We start from the raw sequence: 25,541 nt of genomic DNA, 5'->3' as shown, positions 1-25,541 counted from the left end.
TTGTAATCTCTCTTTGAGTTGACTCGGTTTCCTCTGCTGGTTAACTTTCAAACCAGAACACCCAAATCAAGGCAATCAAAACTGACTCGTTACCTGTTCACATCTCTGCACAAAAGGCTAAATTCATCGCTCTGCAGCAAGCCCTAGAATTGTCTGCAGGTAAGAAGGTCAACGTATGGACTGATTCTAACTATGTTTTTGGAGTAGTACATGCCCATGGGGCTATCTGGAAGGAAAAATGGCTCCTTTCAGCACAAGGAACTCCTGTCAAGTATGAAGATGTCATTAAACAATTACTGGAAAGTGTTCAGTTACCAATCAGAGTGGTTCTCATGCATTGTAAAGCTCATCAATTTGGAAACACACTAACTAATGTTGGAAATCAATTAGCAGATATGACTGCTGGAGAGGTAGCAGAGAAAAGCATCCTAGTAGTTACTCTGTCACTATGAGTACCCTCCTCTCTGACTAAGCACTCCCTTTGGAGTCACTCTTTCCCATTGTGCCCAGATTGACTGCCCACAGTAGACCCATTTTGCAGGTGCTAGGCATGGAACCTCTTTTTCCTTACATGATCTTTAAGGTTCCTTCCAACCCAAACCATTCTATGGTTCTATGAGACTGTGTTACCCCTCCCCCATCCCCTGAGGGTTCCGTGCTCAGAACCTGGAACAACACTCTGTGACATCAGCCCTGAGGCTGCAGGTGCCATGGGCAACATGAGTGCTGTGGGCACTTGGGTCAGTGGTGACACTGGAGGAGTCGACCTTTTGTTTCTTTCAGTTGACACATGCCACTGGCAGTGATGAATTTGTTGTACCTCCTCATCCTGCTGGCCATATTCAGGCCTGCACATGGCACCTGGGACACCTGTGGGTAAGTGGCCCCAGACTCCGGGAGGGAGCTTGGGCAACCCTTAGGTGGTTCCCTGGAGGGGGCCCACTTGTCCCACATCACCACACCACAGCTTCCCAAACCCCATGTGGGAGTCTCAGTTTTTTGCCAGCGCCCAGGTGCTGGGGCAGAAGGACATAGCCTCAGCAGCAGCAGCAGTCATGCAGGGCAGTAATGACTTTCTGCTTACAGAGACACCTGCGGGCTCCGGCCCATGGCTTCTGACTATGGCGTGCCACATATTGTGGGTGGCACAGGTGCCCAGCCAGGGGCCTGGCCCTGGATTGTCAGCATCCAGGATCCCAGGAAAATAGGCACTGGTCATACATGTGGAGGGTCCCTCATCAGCCCACAGTGGGTCCTCACGGCAGCCAACTGCTTCATCCAGGCCAGGTAAGGAGGAGCAGAGAACGGGGATATCCCCACAACACAAGCAGGTGCCTAGTCCACAGCACCACATACTACTCCCATCCTGTTTCCTTGCAGTGAGCCCAGTGCCTGGGCAGTAGAGAGCCCAGCTGAGAAACTGCTCAGGAGAAGGCTGGGCTCATGCCACTGCTGCCTAGCAGCCTCCAGCTTGACATTCCTGGAGCCTAAGGCATGCTAAGGCAGTCACACCTTCAGTTGCACTGCTTTCCTCTCTGCGTTGGGAAGTAGAAGGCAGGGAAGTGCTGAGTTGATGCAGCGCATGGCTCTGCTTCCTCTCACCCCTCTCTCTCTGCCTTCCAGGAACATCACCATGTGGCGCGTGCTGATCGGGGCCACCCAGTTGACTCAGCTGGGCCCTGAGGCCCAGCTGCGCCATATCAAGCGGCTCCTGGTTCACCAACACTACGCTGCTTCTTCGCAGCAGAATGATATTGCCTTGGTGGAATTGGATCAGCCTGTGGAGTGCAGTGACTACATCCAGCTTGCCTGTGTGCCCAACGCCTCTCTTACAGTGTCAGATCTGAAAACTTGCTACATTGCTGGTTGGAGTTCCACCAGTACAAAAGGTGAGTTCCCAAAAAGGACTCATGCCCTGAGGGCAAACTGGGCACACTGGGGAGACAAGTTGTGCTTCCCAACAGCAGAGGCCAAAGCCAGAGTCAGGCTGCAGGATGTATGCTTCTGGAGAGATGGGCCTGGCCTGCCACTCAAAGCCAGACAGAAGGGACACAGCACTTTGATGGCTGCTCCAGAGGCAAAGAAAAGCCCTAGGAAAGGGCTTCACTTTCAGACAGAGGAAAAGAACTGGCAGTGAGCTGCTGAGTGCTCATTCCTTTCTGTGCTTACAGCTCAGGGATCAGGTGATGTCCTGCAGGAGGCCAAGGTCCGTCTCCTTGATATCCAGCTTGTTAACAGCAGCCGATGGTATGCTGGGACCATCCACACCCACAACCTATGTGCTGGCTACCCACAAGGCGGCATCGACACCTGTCAGGTAGGACTGTACTATGAGTCAGCCAGCCCCCAGCGGCAGACAGCCCCATCACCAGTATGTGCTCTTCCTAGCAAGTCACTTTCCCAGCCCTGGGTCCCCCACCACCGGTGGGGCTTCCCTCCCCTTCCCCATATCTACAGGTCCTTGCCTAGTGTCCATGTCCCTAAGGCCTGCCACTACGCCCAGAAAGCCCATGTAGTGCTTTTGGCAGCCCAGATATCCAGATGCTGGATCATCCATCCTCCGTGCATCCAGGATCACTGTGCAGATATGAGAGAGGGCCTTACCTTACAGCCCCCCAACCTGTTCCCAGCTAAGGTTCTGAAGACTCCAGTATCTGAGCAGAGCCCTTCTGTACCAGGAATACAGCTGTGGCAGGGGCTGCAAGAGAGAAGCAAGCCCCTAGTGCTGACAGCAGCCACCCAACATCACCTTAATCCTCTCTCGTCTGCTGCAGGGTGACAGCGGAGGTCCTCTGGTGTGCAAAGATAACAGTGCCAACTACTTCTGGCTTGTTGGAGTGACCAGCTGGGGAAAAGGCTGTGCCAGAGCAAAACGACCTGGAGTCTACACCTCCACTCAGCACTTCTACGACTGGATCCTGGTCCAGATGGGCCTGTGCTCAGCTGTAACAGCCACTCCAACACCAGAGGCAACCATCAGCTCAACCCCTTTTCAGCGGCCAAGGCCAATACCAACACAATCAGGCTGCTCTACGCCCACTCCACATCCACAGACACCTGTAACAGCCACTCCAACACCAGAGCCAGCCTTCATTTCTATCCCTTTCCAGCAGCCAAGGCCAATAACAACGCAATCGGACTGGTTTACACCCACTCCACATCCATGTCCATCTGTAACAGCTACTCCAGTGCCAGAGTCAGTCTTCAGCTCAACCCCCTTTCAGTGGCCAAGGCCAACACCAACACAATCAGGCTGGTTTACACCTGCTCCACATCCATACCAGATACTGGTGCAATTCTTAACTCGGGTACACGAGATCCTACAAGACCTAATGGGAAAAAAGACTTAGCAACAGGATGAACAGGATCCTGTGCAGGCTGCAGCAGACCACAACCATTTCCTTAGGGCAGTGCCTGCTGACCCAAAGGCAGCCTCAGGGTCAAAGGCCTGCTGTGTCCTGCCTGTGTTCCTCCTCTGCGTGCATGCAAATGCTGAAGTTGATTTAGTTGTGGAAATAAAGTCTCCTATTGTCACCATTAGCCATGCTTTCAGTCCAATTCAGTCTCCTGTGCAAGGCAAGGAGACCCATACCCTGCACCTGCAAAATGAGGCAGTGGCAGGAGAAGGGAACACAAGTCATAGGGGGCTACAGCTCTTGAGGACAGCAGTTTAGAACACTGTTTTATGCTGCCTGTCAGTGGGATCTGTGTGTGTGTGACTTGAAACTGGACTCTTTCATGACTCAGGAAACACGGTTCTAGAAAGACCCAAGGTTAGCACCAAGGACTGGGTAAGAAGTTTGACATCCAACAGGGAGATGACTTGGCATCGAAGAGAGAATCAGCCTGTGGGAAAAAAGGGAAACCAACAGCACCTTCCCTTCCCGTAGCTTGCTGCGCTCACTGCCCCCACCTCAGCTCCCACATGCCTGCCTCCCTGCAGCACAGTCCATACCCAAGGCAGCCAGCCCAGCAGTTCCCCTGCCCCTGCCCTCAGATACCATGCATACCTCCCCCATGCAAGGCAGGGGGTAGCTCAGAGGCCAGGAGGGGACTGAGGCAGTGGGTAGGGACCATCAGCAGGCGGAAACAGTGATACAGGGGGTTAGGCCCAAAAGAGTTAACTAAGAAATTTAGGCCTGCAAACAAGTTACCAACATCTAAAACGATCTGTACCCGTTCTGTTCTACTTACTGGACCAAAAGCTTAAGAGAATAGTACAAGAACATGTCATAGGCCTAGAGGCAATAAATTAGAAATACAGTAGGATCAGGTAGAGATTTGAATAGGAGAAATAGGCCTGGAGCCAGGGCCTTTTCCGAGCTTCAGTGAGCGGGTCAAGAACAATGGAAAGGAAGAAAGGTCAAGCTGAGGAAGATGAGTTTAAGCCCCCAGACCCACCAAAATTGAGGACCAAGAGAAGCGCCGCCCCAAGCCCCGCCTGAGCTCCACCTATACTCCACCTATTATTAATATGCATAGATAGATGTTGTAATCACTTGAATATGCATTTAATCACATCTGAAGATTGTATAAAAATGCTGATTTTGTGTGAAGCTTTCGAGCAAGTTTGTCCAGCGCGAGCTGGCTTGCTCCCAACGTTGAATAAACAAATACCTTGCTACTTAAAGATAAAAAGTCTCTGAGCAGTTTCTTGGACCGATTTTTCGGATGCAACAGCAGCAATGCAGTGACACCTGCCCTGCCTGTGCTCCTGCTGATCTGCAGAGGCTCAGGACCAGGCACTCCCTGAACTGTGTATGGGACCCGGGGTGCAGTGCTGTGGGCTGGTCACACTCCCTGCGCCCTTTGGCGTTGCACACAGGGACTGTAATGGGACCAGAAAGCTGGTTTGGGGCCAGAAGATGGAGACCAGGTCTTCTGTTCCAGGGGCTTGAAAGCAGGCTTATGCGGCTGATTTTGGGGCTCAGAAACATCTCGAACCATGCATTTTCTAAACCTGGCACAGGAGACTGAGTTATGTGCTTTTGCACTTAGGAACAGAGGTGAAGTGCTGCATTTTTGGGCACTCAAGCTCAGCAGCTGGGTTTTTGGGCTCAGAAATGGGCTCTAAGTGAGCTGGTTTGGGGACCAATCGCAGAAACCAGTTTGGCTGTTTTTGCAACGTGGTGGGAAGCTCTTGAGGGCAGCGGCAGAAAGCAGGTGATAGGCACAATCCATGGACCCTCCCTGGAGGTGGGCGTCTGATCACGTTGCACCCTGAAGTTTGTGTACCTGGTACCCACCAGGTTGAACTCAGTATCTCAGGTGGTCTCTGGAGGGAAAGGTGCTTCTCAGACCCCACACATCCCCTTTAAGTCCAGCTCTTCTTTGTACGCTGCTTAAAATAGTTAAGTAATTAATCATGCAAACTAATTAATATTTATAGAACATATAGTGTCATTTAATAGTAATACTGAAGTTACAACAGTGTTTGATTTACAGTCTTTGTCAAAAGCCCAGACTGTTGTAAATAGCTGATATTCAAGGCATGGGAATAAAGGACTGAACACCACCCCTGGAGCCTGCGCAGGGCAGGTTGCTGCCCATCGGCCCCAGATCCCAGGTGGGTGTGGAGGTGCTGGAGGTGTTGAGGGAATGCCGGTTGTGTTTCCTGAACTTTGGCAATCTGGTCACTAAAAACACTAATTGACCTCTTTCAACAGGGAAACATTTAAGCAAAAGGTGCCAGAAAGAACTGGAGTTTCTGGACGGTAAAACCTGCAAGAATCCCACTGAAAATCCTCCCTGGATCGTCACTGGTCAGACTTCCACAGACTAGTCACCTTGGCCAGGACTTTCCAATCCTGCTGGCAATATGTTTGACCATGATGTAATTTCCATTTTATGCTGGCAAAGTTGCTCTGGGTGGCCCCCAGAGGAGCTGCAGAGTTTCCCTCTCTGGAATAATAAGAAATAAAAAAAAAAAAATAAAATAAGAAATAAAATAAATTAAAATTTAAAAAATAAAGTAAAAAATAAAAAAAATAAAATAAGAAAAAGAAAACAGAAATATAAAGAAAAATAGAAACAAAATTAAAATTAAAAAAGAAAATTAAACCCAAGGAAGCTAAAAAGGAAATAAAATTGAAATAAAAGAGAAAAAACTCTTTGTGGAGATGCCCTTTACTCCCTTCCCCCCACAAACCCTAAATTGGGGGTCACCCCTAAAATGGGAGGGGGGACTGTATTGGGAAGGAGTTGGGATGATATTTTTGGTCTGTGTTTGGCCTTAGCCACCTGCAGAAGTTTATAGTTACCCTTGCCAAGTTCACTGATAAAAGAGTGAATTTGGCCTTGGAGGGCGAACTTCTGTATAAACTGTTTTAATTGGTCTTTTGTGATTGGTCAATGGTTCGTCAAGGGCATTTGGAGGAGAAAGTGACGATGACATGATGAAGGCTCTCTCCCAACCTCAATTGGGAAAGACCCCTCAGGACTTACTGCTCCTGCGTGAGCGGATTTCCAAAGTGCTCATGCATGCGCAGAAGGGGTGCACTTACATAACCAAGGGGGTGGGATTGGGAACGCCTGACGGGGCGGTACTGGCCACACCTCCCCGGGGCAGGTGCTCTCAATGAACTGCATAAAAGCAAACACGTTTTCCTTGGTGGGGGTAGGCTCTTCACGATGGACCAAGTTGCTTTTAACAGGGACGCCTGCTTGAAGTGGGAACCTGCCATCCCTTCGGAACACACAGCTGCTGCAGAAAGGCTTTATTACTGGTTAGGGTGGGTAAGACTCTCCTATAGGTGACACCTGGGTGAGTAGGGTGTCGAGCCTTCTTTCTAGGGTCTTTTGTTCACTTTTTCTGTAGTAGACACAGTCCTTGTATAACAAGGAAGAAATACAGCTCCTCGTTGGTGGTGGGGCAAAGAGACTTTATTTCAAAATCTCCGCTCTTTTATCCTTACATACCATGTGACTTCTTTAGCCAGTGGAGTTATCTATGTCAGCGCATGCTCTTTTGGGCCTCACTGCCCCGGCACCTTGCTTGTGCCTCAGACACGCCTCCCACACATCCCCTCCCTTAATTATCTAAAGAAGTCACAAAAACAGTGCAAACAACAGTGCAAACAATCAGAACATTGTAAACTACCAAACTCGCAGTGACCCAGCACACTTCTTGCTTGGTTTCTTATACTTCTATTGTAAACCTTTTTAAAACTTTCTTATAGTCCTACAGGGTAGTGCAACTTGGAGAATTGCTTTATTAACTTAGGGCCTTAGCCCAACCATGTATAAAACTATAACCTTTATTAACCTGAGGGTATTTAAATAACTGGGGATTTCAAACTTTATTTAAAAAACAGGGTAAGTTTAGCAAAACTCAATCTTTTTAAAGTGACCTTGTGGTGGAGGTAACGTGGTTTTGTGAGGTGTTCTGTGTTTTGATATTTGTCCAGTCACACATTTTTTTTATTCATTAACTCTTCTCATTCACTGATGGCCGTCATTCACTCACTCTCATACATACACCGATATTTTGTAGATTGCTTGTTACCACATTAGTCATTCATTAATATAAACTTGAACATAAACATAACTCTTTTTAAACTCCTGCGTTATCTGGTTCTTGTGGCTGTGATTGTGTACCTAAATAGGGTTTTACACGTCTGGAGGGGATCCACTTCAGTTCTTTTCCTGTTGCCACGCAAGCGTAACCTCTCCCCCAAGTCATAAGATCTAAAGGTCCTGTCCATTGCCCCGAAATCAAATCTTTCACCATGACTAGTGGCTTGGGAGAGGCAAACGCCTGATATTTGTGCTGCTTCTCATACCTACTTCTTTCAGCACTGTCACAATTTAAAAAATTGATAACATATGTGGCTTTCCACAAACGTTCTTGCGGACTATACAGATTCTCCCCCCCTCTTTGTTTTGCTAACATTTCTCTCAGTGTACGGTGTGCCCTTTCTACAATTGCTTGTCCAGTAGGTGAGTGTGGGATTCCTGTGATATGTGAAATTCCCCACTCTGACAGGAAATTTCTTACCTTTTCAGAGACGTACGCCGGTCTGTTATTGGTCTTTATCTGCTTTGGGGTGCCAAGGGTAGCAAAACAACTTAGCCAGTGCCTCACTACATCCTTGGTTTTCTCACCTGTGTGTGCTGTAGCAGTTATGTATTGTGAATATGTACAGTTACATGTACATATTTTAAGGTGCCAAATTCGGAGATGTGTGTAACATCTGTTTACCTGATCTCATTTGACATTAACCCTCTGGGGTTAACGCCTTCCTGAGATGGCATGGGGGTGATTTTTTGACAATCTGGACAAGTTAATATGATGTCTCGAGCCTGATTGATTGTTAATTTGAATTGTCTCTTTAAAGAGCGTGCATTCTGATGAAAAAATGAATGGGACAATTTTACCTGTTCTAGGACCCTGGGTACTGTGTTAAACATAGCTGCTTTGTCAGCTTCCCGGTTCCCTTCAGCTATTGGCCCTGGCATGTCAGTGTGAGACCTGGTGTGCATTATGTAAAAATCAAACTTTCTGTGATTGACAAGAACCCAAACAGAATGCATTTCAAACAACAAATGAGGATTAGAAACATCTCAGAGAAACGAACATTCCAGACGAGAGACTAACCCTGCAGCATAACAAGAATCAGTAACAGTATTAACCAGTTGTTCAGAAAACTTTCCCAAGGCAATATGAATGGCAACCAGTTCCATAACCTGCACAGAGCATTGGTTTATGGTCTGTACCTCCCGTTCCCATTGTCCTGTATCAGGGTTTACCCAAGTCACTGCAGCCTTTTGTGTTCGCCCAGATGCATCTGTAAAGACTGTGAGGCCTTTTACCGACTCAGTTTTACATCTGGTTGTGGCCTTTAAAGGTAAATTGCTGATTTCTGCCCAAAACCTGTGCTTAGGGAGATTGACTGAAATGTCACCATCAAAACCTGCTAAGGCAGCTTGAAATCCGGTGTCCTCAGCCAGCATCCAATCCAAATTGTCCTTCGTGACTGGAATGTAGATGACAGCTGGATCCCTTCCGTCCAGTTCCTGTAGTCGTCCTCTGCCTTTAATAACAAGCTTAGCAAACATTTCATTAATTGTCCATACAGTTTTAGGTGGTGTATGGGGCAGAAAGAGTCATTCTAGAACCAGCAGTGGGTCTTTCTCAGTCTGATCCCACTGAAACAAGACCGCAAATGGCTGGTACCTGCTGGGAACTAAGGCCAGGCAGATTGGCAGTTCAGGATCTCTCCTCCTGCCCTGCCTATTTTCTATTGCCTTGGCACGAATGTCCAACGCCTGTTTGGCTTCTGCTGTCAGAGCCCTGTTAGACGTTAGGTCAGAGTCCCCCTTTAGTAACACAAAGAGAGGGTATAGTTCCTCTGTGGTTAAGCCTAGAATAGGCCTTAACCAATTAATGGCTCCCAGGAGTTTTTTGCAACTCATGTACGGTCAAAGTGTCTTTTACCTCGAGCTGCAGTGGCTGTGGGGAAATCTCTTGTTGTGTGATTCTCCATCCAAGGTAAGTCCAGGGCTGCAATCACTGGATTTTCTCTGGAGCAACCTGCAACCCCACTTCTTGGACAGCATCAGTCAAGGCAGTAACAACAATTTGCAGTTCATGTTCTGTGGCCATGCTAATTAAAATGTCATCCATGTAGTGGTAGATTATTGCAGAAGGAAAACGCTTTCTGATGGGCTGAATAGCATTTGCCACTACTGTTTGACATATAGTAGGACTATTCCTCATCCCCTGAGGAAGGACAACCCAGTGATACCTTTGCATGGGCTGTGCATTGTTCACTGCAAATGCAAATCTTGGTGCATCCTTGGGGTGCAGAAAAATGGTAAAAAAGCAGTCCTTTAAATCAATTATTATTAGTGGCCAATTTGCTGGAAGCATAGCAGGTGAGGATAACCCTGGTTGCAGTGCTCCCATAGGCTCAATGACTGCATTTACTGCCCTTAGGTCCTGCAGCATCCTCCATCTGCCAGTCTTTTTGGGGATGCAAAATACAGGAGTATTCCAGGGACTGTTTGTTGGCACAATGTGTCCTGCTTCTAATTGCTCTTTTACAAGCTTTTTTAAATGTTCAAGTCATTCCCTTTTCATAGGCCATTGATCTACCCAGACCAGCTGGTCACTTTTCCAGACTAGCTTAATAGGTGCCTGGGACGGCTGACCAACGGCTGAAAAACCTGGCTGCTTGCAGGAGGAATTTGCATGACTGTACCAAATTGTCCAAGTACATCTCGTCCCCACAAAGAACAAGGAATTGGAGCTATAAAAGGAGCTACTTTTGCTAATTGTCCCTCTGGTCCCAAGATAGTGAGTATTTGAGCACTCTGTCTGGGCCTTTGTGTGCCTCCCACCCCCTGAATGGTTGCAGCTGGGCAAACAGTAGGCCAGTCAAGTGGCCATTCGGAGTCCTTTATGATGGAAACATCGGCTCCCAAATCCAAAAGGCCTGTAAATCTGTGCCCATTAACTTGGCACGTCATGAGCTGTGATGTGGCTGTGATGGCTGCTGCCCAGTGAACCTGTGGGTGTCCTGTGCTACCAAAGGTCCCTGAACCCCGCTCCCTCCCCCCCCTCCCCTGCAGGCGATGCACTGTAGAAGGGTATTAGTTAAGCAATCTTCTGTCCCTTTGGAATGAAACAGGGGGGTGAAGGGGTCCATGCCATTATTAGAATCTCACTATGAGAATCTGAGTCTGTCACTCCAGGCAACACAAACAAACCCATTCTGGTGGTGGAGGATCTTCCAATCAGCAGTGCATGCACCCCTGGGCTAAGGGGACCCCAATGTCCAGTCGGGATTAGCACTACCTCTGGGGAAGTTATGAAGACTATGTCCCTGTTGGATAAGTCCAGCCCAGCGCTGCCTGGGGTGGAGGGGCACAGAGCGCTGGTTGGGGTGTAGGGGCACAGATTGCTGGCTGATGGGGGGGGGCACAAATTGTCAGCCTGTTCCCCTGTGTCGCATGTGTTTGCTGTATCGGGGTGTGCGACAGCGCCCCTCGCCTCCAGTTTTTTGGCACCCTCCTTGCTTTTGGGTGCTTGCAGGGTGCCACAGCTGGGGGTTTCCTAGGGCAATCCCTTTGAAAGTGGTCGGGGGCCCCACAAATGTAGCAACCATTTCTGGGTTTGGCCCCCTCCTGTGTTCTCAATTGAGCACTCAGTGCTACTGCCAGTAAATCAGTTTGGTGTGTCAAGGAACCAACCCCCTGACAGGTACGAACCAGTTCTGAAATGCTACAGGTTTCCCTTTTAGGAAGGGTCTGCAGAACTCTTTTACAATCAGGGTTCGCATTTTCGAAAACCAGTTGCCTGCTAAGAATTTCCCTGGCTTCCTCATTTTCAATCTGCCTATCTAGGGCAGATTGCAACCGATCTAGGAATTGTGTGTAAGGTTCTGTTGGGCCCTGCATTATCTTTGTGAATGACAAGTTAGTGTCTTTATCTGATGTGGGTAGTTTTCTCATTGCCCGCATGGCATGTTTTGCTATAACTTCATATATTTCTCTATTGTACCCGGTTTGTACGTCTGTGGAACAGTAGTTTCCCTCCCCTGTGAGCTGGTGTGTTGTCCCCCCTGCTTGTGGGTCATTAGCATAAGCGGAGCAGATTTCTCTGAAATCGTTCAGCCACACATTGTACTGTGTGTTAGTGAGGCTTATTTTCAACAGGGTTCTCCAGTTGTGTGGCATGAAAATGTATGTGGAGCTCAGTGTTTCTAAAAATGCAAGTGTGTTAGGGGAAGATACACCAGTTTCTCTTATCAGCTGCCTCAGCTCCTTAGTCAGTTCATGTGGCAAGGGCTGAAATCGGCAGTTTTGACGTGGACCAATAATTACAGGACATGCATTTATGACTTGCAAATCCCCTATTCGCAATGCCTCCTCTCTACACAAACCTCATATATCAATCGATCCCTCTCCGTATGTTGCTTCGTCCCGTCCCGGTAGAGCCATCCCGAAATCCTCCTCCTCATCCCCCCAGTCCTCCCCCCCCGTGGCCCCGGTGAACCATGTTCCCTGTGGGGGAGTGGTGGTGGGTGGAGGGGACGGCGCAGGGGCGGGAAAGGACAGGTCGTTCTCTGGTCTGCGTGGCGGGCGAGATGGCGGTGCCCGTCCCTGGGCACGTAGTCAGCAATCATCCGCGGTATGGGTTGGCAAATGAGCTGGGTTAGCCCCCCCATCGCCTTTACGGGGCCCCCTGTGGTGATCCCACAGGTTGGAATCTCGCATCTCAGGGCCCGTCCCCTCCCGCCGACCCGTGTCCCTTGGGCTCCCGGTTCCCTTCCCCGTAGTGGAATCGTGAACAGCTCCACCCCCCCCTCCCGCCAGGTTTTGTGTGTTTAAACTGTGGCGCGTAAAAGATGGGCTGCTGCTAGCAGTGTGAGCAGGGGGGTGTGTGTTGGTGTTGGGTGCGTTTGTTGTTCTTTGGTGTGCTCTGCTCAATGCAGACATTATAGCTTGCGGGGCTGGTGGTTGCTGAAGATGGTAAGGGACGGCAGCAACGGTACCACCTTTTTAACGCACACGGCCATACCGTGGCACGCGGCTAGTAGCGGGGCTTCCCCTGGTGGTTTCAAGGTGCTCCGCGGTCCGGGTCTCTGAGCTGCGGTGCACCGCACTGATCAGGGAAAAGTCTTTACCGCGTGAGGTGTACCACTGCGTTCAGCTTGACTCACCGCTCTGGTGTAAGTTGGAGTTCGTTCGCCTGCTCTGGTCACTTCGATCTGTCAGCTTCTTCTTTTCTTCGTTCTTCTTCTCGTTTCTGTGCACTTTTCCTAATATTATGGAGCTCCTAAACTAACTTTCTGTTTCTCAGACGTCACCAAGACAACAGTTTTAAAGACATCTACGTTTTTTGTGGTAAAAGTTCCCGCCTCCAAAAAATCGAGTCGATAAATGGAACTACCGCGTGTTTTACCTGATTCAGGATAAATAACTGGCTTAATGTAAGCTAAAAGAGTCCCTTGTTCAGGGCACCATATGTAGTAGACGCGGTCCTTGTATAACAAGGAAGAAATACAGCTCCTCGTCGGTGGTGGGGCAAAGAGACTTTATTTCAAAATCTCCGCTCTTTTATCCTTACATACCATGTGACTTCTTTAGCCAGTGGAGTTATCTATGTCAGCGCATGCTCTTTTGGGCCTCACTGCCCCGGCACCTTGCTTGTGCCTCAGACATACCTCCCACATTTTTCCTCCTCCCTAATCCTTTTCCCTTAGGTGCCTGGTTTTTTTTCCTTTTCCCTGTTTACCACCTTCCATAATAAATAGTTACTTTGTTAACTAGCAACGGTGTTTAGTTTTCCATGTTCCAGAATCTCTCAAACCTTTTTCCCTGATATAGTAACCCCTCCTCTAATACAGGGGACCCCAAAAATTGGACGGGAGACCCCAAAAATGGGGGGAAGAAACCCAAGGACAAAAAAAAAATTGGAGGAAGAGCCCCGAAATGTCAGGAGGGGCCCCAAAAATAGGTGGGGGAACCCCAAAAGGTGGGGAACCCCCCCGTAAAGGGAGCGGGGACCCCTCAAAATGTAACGGAGGGGCCCCAAAAATAGGTGAGGACCCACTAAAGTGGATGAGGACCCTCAGAAGTAGGAGGGAGGACCCCCAAAAGAGGGTGGTGACCCCCAAGAGTGGGAGAGGGGACCCCAAAACATGAGTGGGGACCTCAAAAAATGTCAGGGAGGGGACCTAAAATGTCAGAGAAACCCCGCAAAAAAGTGAGTAGGGACCCTCAAAATGGGGAGGGTGGGGTGGCGGGCCCTGGGAAAACCCCAATAACGCCCCCTAGCCTAATTTTGTGGAGTCCAGCGGGTCTCACCCCTTCCTTTTTGCCCCTCCCCCACTGGGCTTGGGAGGCGTGGCCACCTCACACAACCTTTAAGGAAAATAATAAAAAAATCAAAGAAAATACTAAAAAAATAAAAGAAAAATAAAACACAACAAAAATAAAAATAGAAAATAAAAAGATAAATAACATAAAAATGAAAAACATATAAAATGAAAAATAAAGTAAAAACTAAAATTAAAAATGGGCAGTAATCGCTGCTCCTGCTGCCTGGTGGTGAAGGCGAGGTACTGCACGTGCGCAATGACTCGCGGGTGATACATACTGAAGAGTAGTAGTGAAAGGAATAAGGGCACGCAGGTGCAATTGCTCAGCTGAAGCAGAGTGCTGAAGCAGAGTGTCACGTGCTAAGTAAAAAACAAGAGGACGCATGCGCAGTAGTGGAAAACAACCCGCAAGATTACGTACTAAGAAAGGGCAACGTGGTGATGAGTTGCGCATGTGCAGTCAATTCCCTACGCCTGGTGTCACATGGTAAAGGAGGGGGCCCGGCGACGGAATGGCGCATGCGTAGTGACTTTAATGACTCTGCCTTCTGCTGATCAAAAGTTGGTACTGCAGCAAAGGGACTGGAGTTGTTGCTGTTCTGAGCCATTTCCAACGTGAGATTAGAGAAGGAGGACCATATCCAGGGATGATGAAGAGGGGAATCTGCTGAGTTGGGTGGGAATAAACACAGAGTTGCAGGGATTTGGGTGCTGCTGGGATGCGTCATTTTCCTACCAAGCATCTTGGCATTCCCCCTCCGGAGGTCGTTCTGACTCTGGGTGGACTGGAGGGGGGAGCAGAATCCATGAGTATGGAGCGAAGCATCCCCAGGGCCATCCTCCAGCTGTGGTGCTGAGTATCCAGAGGGCTGCTCTGGGGATGGAGTGAGGAGAGGAGCATTGTGCTCCCTCCACCACTCTGGGTGCTTTCCCACAGCCCAGAGACTCCCAACTCACATGGGGCTCACACAGTTCCCTTTCAAAAGGGATGCAATGAAATGGTGTGGAATTTTCCCCCAGTGTTTTGAGGTAATGCCCTGAACTGTTTAATTTCTGCCTCCCTCATGGTGGTGTTTCCCAACAGTCCCACAGCAGCTCTTGGACAGAACAACTGCCAGAGGTCTCTCTGGACTGTGGAACTGCCAATAACCCCACAGCAAAGGAGAACCTGGATTTGAGAGATGGAGAATTTAATGGCATCAGTTTGAGCTGTGCCAGTTCATTGAATGCCAAAGGAAAATCCAGGACTCCTTCAGTGGGAGTGTTTTTCCCAGAGGTATGTAAACACAGACACAAGATTTTATCAGAAAGAGAGTTCCTGAGATTTGGGGTGTTTTTTTTCAGTTCTCTCTGAAAGTTTTCCCTCTCTCAGCCCCACTGGCTGAGTGGGAGGTGCAGCAGTGTTATGAGGGTCAGAGCTGTTGGATGGGTCTGGGAACCCAGATTCCCATCCCCCTGCAGGTTGTCCTGCAGCCTCCCAGAGGCATGTCCATGCAACCAGATCTGCTTCCTGTGTGCCTTGCCCTGAAGAATTGTATTCTCTGTTCTTGCAGAACAGTAGCGTAAACCTCTAGTTGCCAAAAAGCACTAAAATAACCCAATGGCCTGGGCTGCATTTTGGCTCCCCGGTGAGCCAATGGCTGTTGTATGTAGCTGCTGCATTTGCTGTAGGTTTCCCTAATTCCCATTTTCCTTGTGGGGTTCGCCTGTAGGAACCAATCAACAAGAGCAGGAGTAAAGGTCAGCACAAAGATGGGGGTCATTTTTAGGATGCTTCTTTTCTAGGTTTGTCATTGTTGTTTCAATGTCACAGGGTTTGCTCAAGAGTTCAGTCTCCTTTGTGTGCAGAAAGGCTTCTCTTGACCAATATTTGAAAAATTAACTGCAGGGTAGCTACATATTGAATAACTTGCAAAGCTACTTCGGACCCCGGGGCCAATATTTTCTCTCCACTTGGTGAAAATCCTCTGCATTTTCACCTCTGCCTTTGGAATTTCTCTTGCTCAGTTAAATAGCATTATCAGGTAAAGCACAGACTCAAGAGTGGTGGTACTTCCTTTGCAAGTGGTAAAAATGAGGAAGTGTTGTAGGCACTGGATTTGGGAGGGCTGGAGGCAGTGCTTTTATTTTCCCTTTCGGACTCTTGGTGAAGCAGGCTGAAACTTTTCTGGTCTTAGCATTGCATCTGAAGTCAAGGGAAGGCTGATGGGGAAAATAAATAGAAGTTAGAGGAGTTCCTTAAAAATAGTTTGTGCTTTCCCTTTGCCAAAAAAAAAGGGAGACAACATCAGATAGTTTGTTTGGGGCTTTTTTGGTTTAAGAACAAAGAAATGGGATAATAAAAACCAGTGAATTGCAGACTTTGAGAGACAGACACAAGGACAAATGCCATCTGTTCATTGTGACAGGGATGTCCATGTGTTTCTTTGGAATCTGAAATGAAGGGACTTGAGACCAGGATTCTGGTCTGTTTTATTTTCTTTGACAGAGGCAAATTGGAAATAATCTCTAAATGAGCTCATGGTTGTTTTTGCTTTCAGCTGTTGCTTCCCTTTCAAGTCCTGCTGCCCTGCTGCCCATTTTGAGAGGTGCCTTTGGAACTGCCCTGGTCACTGGTATGGTTTCTGCAGCTGCAGAGGGGTTTCCTGAGGGCCCTTCCAGCCCAAAGCATTCTGTGACTCGATTCTGAGCTGTGTGTGCCCAGTGGAACCTGCAGTGGCAAGGGGTGGAATGGGGAGGCTGTTCAGGATGAGGGATCTGGTGTCTTCGCGCCTCAGGGTTTGGTGCCGTACCCGGTGTCCCCAGCACGGGTTGCCCTCCACCAAGGATCCACATCCCAGGTGTCACCTCTGCTGAGAGGGATGAGTAGAAACCTGGCTTTCGGTTCCATCAACCAGATGAAGGAATGAACCCTGGTGCCAGCCATTCAGGGGACATTGGACAGGTGTTACCATCTTCTCTCGTATCTTTTGCATGATGTGATTTTGTCTTGATCAGAGAAGGTATAAAATGAAGCAGGAGGGCGAGCATATTTCATTTCTGTGAGCTCCAGACTTGAGACAGCTGCAGAGCAGTGGTTTTCCTACCAATATGGTCAACTTTAACCTCCCTCGGACACCTTTGGATCCTTCTGTACTGCTCCTCCTCTGCTCCTTTACCTGGGAACTGTGGGTTCAGAAACACCTGCTTGGATGGGTTTTTACCTGTACAAATATTTTTTTCTTAGAAAAACAATTAGGTCCAATGAAAACATATTCTATTTACAAACCATATAGAAGTAGATTTTTTTAATGCTAGTTAACAGGATACTTTGTGGAAGATGTCAGGAGGTGAATTAGTTGGTTCAGCTGGAAAATTGTGCCAGTTGGTAGCATCAGTGCTTTGTGCTGATAATCCTGGACTCCTTTGGTCTGATGCTCAAAAGTTTGCGCCATGTTTTCTGTTGTCTTGCCCCTATGTCTGCCTCTCAGTTAGGGTTTTCCACACTTTTAGCAACTCAATCCCTCTTTGGGAAAATAAAACCTCTTTAACCTACCTCCAGTCTTGCTTTTGTGCAAATAGCAACTCTAAATGTGCAAATGGCCATGTAACTGTGATGCCATGTTTTTCTGATATGTTCTGCTAGAAAAGAAATAACTGCCACCACTTCACTGATTGTCCTTATTTTGGTTTAATTAGCCCCAAGTCAAGTGGGATAGGGTAGGCATCTGTGAGTTGCTTAGGGATTCCCCAGACATAAGTAGACACTTCACTGAGCTCCAGTCATGCTTTCTGGGCTTTCCCAAAACTTGTGATGGCTGCACATTCCAGTGGAAAAGACACAGAAGGCAATCTGAGACTGTAGAGATCAGTTTAGTGACAGCAGTGTGCCAAGTGGTATCTTCAGCATAAGCCTCTCGAACAGGTAAAGCAACACCTTCCTTTCTTGAGCATGGGCCTAGAAGAAGTTTAAGTCACCACAGGTAAGAAAACAATGAATTTTTGTTTCCCTGTTCAGACTTCTGCCAGCTGTGTACCATCCAGGATGCCTGTTGCCTTGATAGAAGTAAATGAAATTTGCTAAGTCTGTCAGGGAAGCAAAAGCATCTCAGATTTGTTTGGCTGAAGATAGAACATGAAGGTGTACATCCTAATACTGTGTGTGAGTCCTGGCAATTTGGGGTTGTGTGGTGCCTCTGGTCTTTCAGAAGTTGGGGTAAAGATGAAGGAAGGAGAGAAGCCACCACGGCTGCAGATGAGGACAAGATTGTCTGTTTCTGACTGCTTAGTCCAGAATTGGAAAAACTGGTAGAACAAGTTTTCTCCCTCTTTCTGTCCAGCACTGGGCAGAAGTTTAAGATGGTGCTGCAGTAAGCTCTTTATTTTCGGGTTTGGTTTTTTCCTGGGTTTTAATTTATTTCAAAGTGGTGCAGTGAGGAGCAAGTTGCTAGGTCCCATGATTTCTGGTTGACATGTCACAGAAATGAGTGTGTCTGTGTGTTTGCTTCCCAGCAAATCCAGATGTGACGTGGAAAGCATAAGTGAGGATTTCCAGCCTTGACTTCCCAGGCCATGACATAGGTTTCTGGAAAAGCTTAGTAGCTGAACAATAGGTATTTGTATCAAATTTTGAGGGGTACATGTTTATCTCTGGGCATCATTCTGTTCACTGTGCATGAAAGTCATCCCTGAAGTAGTGACCCTGACCAGTTTTTTGTCATTCCAAAGTTTATGTCCTTAACATCCTTAACACAGTACAATATTAAGTATGGGGGGTTTTAAGTATTTTTTTTAAGAGGTTCAGATGTGTTTGAGTGCTTTGTACTCTAGATAGTGCATTTGTTAGACTGGTAGAAATGCTTTTCCACCTGGAAATGTGTTGCTTAAGAATTATTTTGGGGATTTTACCTTTTTTTCTTTATGGACTGTGGATAGTTTGGGGAAAATATTTGGGATAAATAAATGAAATGTATTTAAGTATTTCCTTCTAGAGAGGTAGCTTGTTATTTTGTTATGAATCCTCAAGCAAATGAAACCGAAGTCCAAGAAATGGATTTCCCTGTGGATCCCTGCAGTTCATAATCTGCTGGATCAGGTTTCTTTTGGACAAGATAGCTATTAACAGAATGCAAACTCTAACTGTGAGCTAAATAGCTACAAAAGAGAAATGGTTTCAAAAGAATTGGATACCTCTTTCCTTTTGGTATAGTTTAATATAAGGCAAGGATGCTCGAGTGTCTGCACCTTCTTCCAGCTTCTTCCTGCAAAGATGACACATGAACACATGTCCCCAAAGCACCAGACTTGGGGTGTTGTGTATGAAGTGAAAACCAAAGCAGCTTTCCTCCTCTGCATTACCTCAAGGAATGCAGTCTTGTGCCAGGCAGTTGTTCTGAGCTGAAATATTTTCCTGCACTGAAGCTGAGGAAGAACCACTGGCCCATGCAAGGGACTAGACATGATTTTCTGCCCGGACCCCTCCAACACAGCGAGAGGCAGGTTGGGATCGAGGTCTTGTCAGGGTTCTGTTGTAGTGAGGAAGTGGTTTTCCGCAAACTCACCTACAGCAGCTAAACATCTGCCAGGGCTACTAGCTTAAATCTTTTGGTGTCTTGGCTGCACAGATCCTGAATTTGGTTGGAGTGCAGATGTGCTTGAGGCTGGCAGGGCTCTCAGCATTCTGTGTTGAGAGGGTTAGATGGTATGTTGGCATACATGTCGTGCAGGAGCTGGCACCCTTCTGGGCCACATTCTTGTTGTTGTAGTGGCTGGTGTCACTCAGTTCCTATGCCACCGTTTAGACCTATCCTGAGGTTCTCATTGATTGCTCCAGCCCCTCCCAAATCAGGTTTGTCTGCCCCAAAGCAGGCTGCCAGCCTAGAAGAGCGGGTTTTTTTCCTTTTATTTTTCGCCTTTCCAAGTTGCCATCATGCTGTGGAAGCAGTTAAAAAAGTTGCTCCTGAGAAACGATTCTCAGGTATCTTTCATCATTGCCTGAGTAACAAGGCTGGAAATAAATGCATTTGCTTTGACTTGACGCCTGTATTATGTGGGTTTTTTCCTCTACCAATTTGTTTTTGTAGCCTCTTCCTTTTTCATTTCCATTCCCTGAAGTTCTGCTTTCTTTGCTGCTGTGAAACTTACATGCTCACTTTTACCATACTTTTCTAGCTGCTAATTTTGGATGGACCTCTTCTGAAGCTCCGCACAGAGGAAGTAAGGCACACTATAAATCTGACAGCCCTCTCCTTAGTAATTTTTTTCCTGGTGACTGTATTTTGGCATCTGAGTAAGGCAGTGGATGGTGACAGGCTGATTTCCTCGTGCACAGGGATGGGAGCATGTGCCCACAATCAGGGCTCTTTTCTGACCATACTTTGTGATGAGTGCCATATGGTTAGAGAATTGCTGTCCAGATCAATTGTGCCAATCACAGAGCTCTTTTATTTTGCACTTAGGACCCAAGTGTGAGATCCTGGATCCGAATCTCACTGAATTATTGATATGGGTTGGAACCAACTCACTGTGTGTGTGCATGTGGGGAAGAGCTGGACCTGGACCTGCAAGTACATGGAGGCTTGCACCAATGCAAAGCACGTGGTATCACTGAAGGCCTGTAGCTGGGCTGTCAGTCAAGGCAGATCTGCCTGGTAGCCCACCCACACCACACCCCTAGAGCCTGTGACTGGCTACAGCACAACTCACTCTGACCAGGAAGGCACTGACCGGATATCCTGCCTGGCAGGGAAAACTGAACTCTGTAAATACACAACACTCTACGTAGTCTCTCTCTCTCTTCTCCCTGTCCAGCTGACACCATGTGAACCATTGAATCATTGATAACTATTTCTCGTCTCCTTTCTCTCTTCTTTCTTCTCTCTTTTCTTTATTCCTTTTAATCACTCTTCTTTTTTTCTTCTCTTGTGGGTAACTTAAAACCGATGAATTGTGTTTTACTAAAGCTGGTATATTGATTGTTTTTAGTAGGTATTTCCTGTGGAATGGGTCTTTGTGTTGAATGTTTCAGTGAATGCTTTTTTCATGGTTGTATTTTACTCCTGTAAAAACTTTTTGCCAAAATATCTATTTTTCCTCACTAAATTAAAAGAATTTCTCTTAGAGGAGAGTGTGTGACTACTTCTCTGGATGCTAATTAGAGGTTATAATGAACCAAAAGGCTTTTAAAAAGTCTTAAATAAAAATGTAACCACTCTGGGCAGATTATAGCTTAATCCGGAGTGTAACACCAAGTGGTCAGGCAATTCTCCTTAATGCAGAAAGCAGCAATACTGCATGTGGCATTCATGTTGATTTTTTGGCAGCAGTCAGTCTGGCAGGAGCCAACCAGGCTGGACTCCGCGATGTGAGGGAGGGCAGGAAATGACGAGGCCGCACATCGCTGGCCCAAGCAGGGCCATGTGTTGGGAGTGGAGATGGCACTGCCCATGTTCACCTGGTGGAACACTGGGATCTGTTCAGGGCTGTGCTCCAGGGGTTTGGGCAGGAGCAGTGTGATGCCCTCAGAACTTGCCCTTGCGCAGTCCAACGAAAGGGTGTTTTATTGCGTTCCTAAGAACTGCACCAACAGCTGTAGACTTCCTCCTCTATTTTAAGGGTAAGGATGTGGTGACAGCAAGAAGACAATTGATGGGATTGGAGGTCACTTGCTACATTTTGGTCAGATGTGTAACTTGTGTAATGGGTGCGTTTTCTAGGAGAAAACATTCTGCAGCGGCAGAATGGTTTCCATAGACACCAAGTGAGATCCTGTACAAGTGCCAGGTCACAGCATGAGACTTCAGGCCCTGTAAGTACTCCCACAGCCTTGATGAAGTGTTTTAAGAGTTAATTGACTTCTTGAAGTAAGGCACGTGTCTGGCAAATCATGGCGTTGCCTGCTGAGCTGCTGTTTTAGAGAAGAGGGTCCTATCTGACAGGTACCAGACAGAGCACTCTGTTTAGTTGCCACGCCTGGCACTGATGGTCACGGAATCTACAGCTGTGATTCTTGGAACAGTGGTGACTCATGGCTGAAGTGCTGCTGTTTGAGAGGGCAGCGGTGGTGTCTGCTGTTGGGCAGATGCCTGGGGGTGGGTCATATCCAGGGAGTAGTGTAGGCAACATGAGCAGGACATTGGAACACCTGGGATTTCCTTAAAACTTCACATGTTTGTAGCTTTCCTAACATAACTTGGAGTCTTTTCATAACTTGTGACCTGTGTTAGGTGGTGGGGTTTCTTTGGTTTGATTTGTTTTTGTAGATCAAATCAAAAGAGTGGGTTTACCACATGAAAGATTAAAGAGGTTTTAACAAAAATTGGAGAGAGTTGTGTAATTGCCTTCCCTTCCCTTCCTCTACCCTAAAGAGTGTTATTCCCTGAACTGTTGAAGGGAGTTCTTTCAGTTGCCAGTGGTGGGAAACAACTTCAGCAGGGTCTGCTGAGGGTATTCATGTTGTTGGCTGAGATCCCCCTGACAAGGGCACTCAAATCACCCTCTGATCTTGTGAATCTTTACGTGAAGGATCTCATTACAAGATGCCACAGACTGGTTGGACACAAGGGTCTCGACTTTCTGGGGGGCACTGACAGGCACAAATCTAAACTCCCCCTCCTTTCGGGTGGCATTAATTGCTGCAGCGAAGCAGGGTTGTCAAGGATAATCTGCTGCAAAATACAAAATCTCTGCCTTCCCGGCTGGGAAAGACTTGGTTCAAAGGTTTCAGAAAGTTAAGGAGAAAATTGGCTATGCATGGAACAATGTCAGGTTAGGCAGAAATGTAAGCAAGGAAATGGTAAAGGTACAATTCGTGTAGTGTTATAAGCCTGTTTGTCTTGTGCACAATAAGAAGCTAAAATTCACCTGCTTCTGCATGGATTTCTGATGTTGAGTCTACTGTTTGAAATCAGGAAAATGTGCTGTTGAAGTCATCGTTAGCCTTTGAGAGGGAAACAGGAGAAAATTGGATAAACTTGTTGCTAAAAATGAGCTGCTTCAAACTGAGTTTTGACCACCTTCAAAGTCTTGTTGCACCAGAGTGCAGAGAGGAAAACTGTTGCTAAAAAGACAGGCTCCTGGTTTGGTCAGGCAACTTCATAAACCAGTGTCTTACCCTGGCATTGAGACTTGGGAAACCACAGAGAACCCTGATTCTATGTCTGAGGAGACACAGAAACTGGGAGACTTTGAAGTTCAACTGATGTTTCTACAGTCTCCCAGCTTTCCTCACATTAATGAAAATTGGCTCATGAGGATCATGAGGATGCAGCTTCTGCTATGGGGAATTCTAAGCATTCTGGGTCGGTAAGACAACCTGGTAAGTAACGCTTGAGTGAATGGGGGGTTATCTTGGGGGCTTGTTTCCTTTCTCTTTCTGTCTCTCGGTTTCTCAGTTTGTTTGCTACTTTCTTGGAATAAATGTTGTTTGTTCAGCTTTCAACCTGGTTTCAGTTTGGCAATCTCCCTGCTACACACAGACATAACAAACAAATGACAGCATCAGCAGATGCCTTTCCATTCCTCTTTCCCTTCCCATTCCCATTCCTCTTCCCTTCCCATTCCACAGCCAACAACTATTTCACCTTCTCACTTTCACAAAACTCTGTTCTCCTTCAAGCCCCTCAAAGGCACCAAGGCCACAAAGGAGGCCATACACAAACAATACTCCTCTTCCCACTTGACAACACCTTCCCCCTCACTGTTCTACAGGGACACCATGAATCTGCTCGCAGAGGCCTCTCGTTTCCCATCAGCAGCTCAGCTACAAGGAGCTAAAGGAGCTCAAGTCTTAGGCCACGAGAGCTGACAGTGAGGAAACTTTTGGGAGCAAACTAATGCTGCTAACACTGACCCAGTGAATCCAGCATACGATCATAGAATCCGAGTCCTTCAGCTCGGAAAAGACTTCCAAGCTCATTGAGTCTTGTGCAGTCCCTCCGCGACCACCTGCAGGGACTGGATGATGCTTTGCACAAGCATCAAAGGAATATGTGAAAGCCACGGCCTGCAGGAGGACACGAGAAGGGCTTGGCTGGGGTGGGAAGGAGGGACGTGGCGCTGGGGGAGGCGGGGACGGGAGCCTCGGGATGTGGTGCAGCAAGGACAGGGGCCCAGGCAGCTGGCACGTGGCAAGGACCTCACCCCCTGCCCAGTAGCAGCACCGGGCCCTGCCCAAGGTGCTCCTACCAGGGGCTGGGCCCTGCAGGAAGGGGCAGAACCCACTCCCTGGGGCGGCCTTGCTGCCCCGGCCCTCGTCCGACCCAGCCTCTCCTTGAGTGCGCACTCCCCACAGCACAAGCTGCACTGGGCAGCATCCTCTGATGGGCCCTGCAGAGCTGCCCCACGGGGACAGTTCCCTTTTATGTCACAGGCGCCACAGCCTGTCCCAACCAGCCCTACCCATTGTCCCCACCCTGGCTCAGTGACTCACAGTGGCCCCTGGCAACCAAAGAACCAAAGCCCCACACTCCCAAAGTGCAGCCCCACCCATCTGCAGGGGGCCCCCAAGGGTTCCTGCAAAAAGCAGCCCCTCCAAACCCTTGTCAGATAGAAAACTGGGGGACATGACACTTAGATGTTTTTAGTACAGAGATACAAGCTTTTCTTGAATAATGGAGGGGGTCACTTTTTTGTTATTAATATTTACAGTTCTCCATTTGGGGACAGGATGTCCTACTGGCTAATGTGGTGTCACATTTGGAGTGAAAAGTACTTTTCAAAGAAACCCAGGGTGCATGGGTGATGCAGAGGATGCAGCCAATCACCCAGTGCGAAGCTCAAAACTGCTTTACGCCAGCACTACCCTTTCACACATATCTTTTGCAAAGACAAAGATGTCAGGGTTTAGTTTCTAAATCAGTAACACTTGACAAGACCTCTTTATGAACTGACAGCAAGAGAAATTCGGAGCAGCTTAGGGTTGGCAAGTGTAGGAGCCCAGAAGAGAAGGGGTTGAGGGTATGTCGTGAACACTGACAGCTGGATGGCATGGAGCCGACCAAGGACTGCTGGTAAAATAGAAAGAACATGTGACTGGGGAAGGGGTCACGTGGAGTAGGGCAGCACTTTTCCCGGACAAACCTCCTTGTGCCAGTTCCAACAGACACAACAAACAAGTGACAGCAGCAGCACAGAAGCTCCTCTTTGCCTTGCCTTACCTTGTCAGACACAAAAGACATAATATGCTGGACTCTGCCCAAACACCAACCCCCTCCTCTCCCTTCTCAACCACTCAACCAGATCTTGCCCACACCCACACCTGCCAGGGCCAACTGGCTGTTCTCTTCTCTTTTCTGCCTGGGGATGAAGGAAGAAGGCAGGGAGGGCATTTGCCTTCAGGCCAGAGCAAAGGGGAAGGGATCCCCCCAAATCCATCACCGGCAGGATGGGGGTTGGGGGGATATTTCTGGACTCCCAAGAGTATTTTCGAGGGGTGGAAAGGATGGGGGCACCCACAGGGGATTGGGGGGAGGGACCCAGGAATCTCGTGGTGGGACACATTGGAGCTTGCCAGTAGTTTCTTGGTGGGGTTGACCCCGAGTAGTCTGGGGGGGAAAAATGGACAGAGAAATTCACCATAAAGGCTTGGGGAGACGCAAAAGATTCTAGGAGGGGGTCGGGAGGGGCCCAGGAGTCCTGAAGAGGGTTTGGGGGTCCCCAGGAGGGAGTCTGGGAGTCTGAGGTGGTCCCAGGAGATTTTCAAGGGTTAAGGGGACGCACAGGAGATTTGGGGGGGAG

General features: G+C 48.0%; 1 protein-coding gene across 1 annotated transcript; it reads left to right on the top strand.

Moving 5' to 3' along the window:
• Positions 1-687: 687 nt before the first annotated feature.
• On the top strand, positions 688-3,540 carry LOC116798691 (acrosin-like). The gene is made up of 5 exons (XM_032711279.1): positions 688-876; positions 1,087-1,287; positions 1,624-1,889; positions 2,172-2,317; positions 2,775-3,540. Exons 1-5 carry the CDS (start codon positions 791-793, stop codon positions 3,348-3,350), a joined length of 1,275 nt encoding a protein of 424 aa, XP_032567170.1. The 5' UTR covers positions 688-790; the 3' UTR covers positions 3,351-3,540.
• Positions 3,541-25,541: the final 22,001 nt, after the last annotated feature.

The sequence above is a fragment of the Chiroxiphia lanceolata genome, chromosome 26 (assembly GCF_009829145.1).
Source record: "Chiroxiphia lanceolata isolate bChiLan1 chromosome 26, bChiLan1.pri, whole genome shotgun sequence".
Lineage (NCBI taxonomy): Eukaryota > Metazoa > Chordata > Aves > Passeriformes > Pipridae > Chiroxiphia > Chiroxiphia lanceolata.
This window is presented reverse-complemented; position numbering and strand designations above follow the sequence as displayed.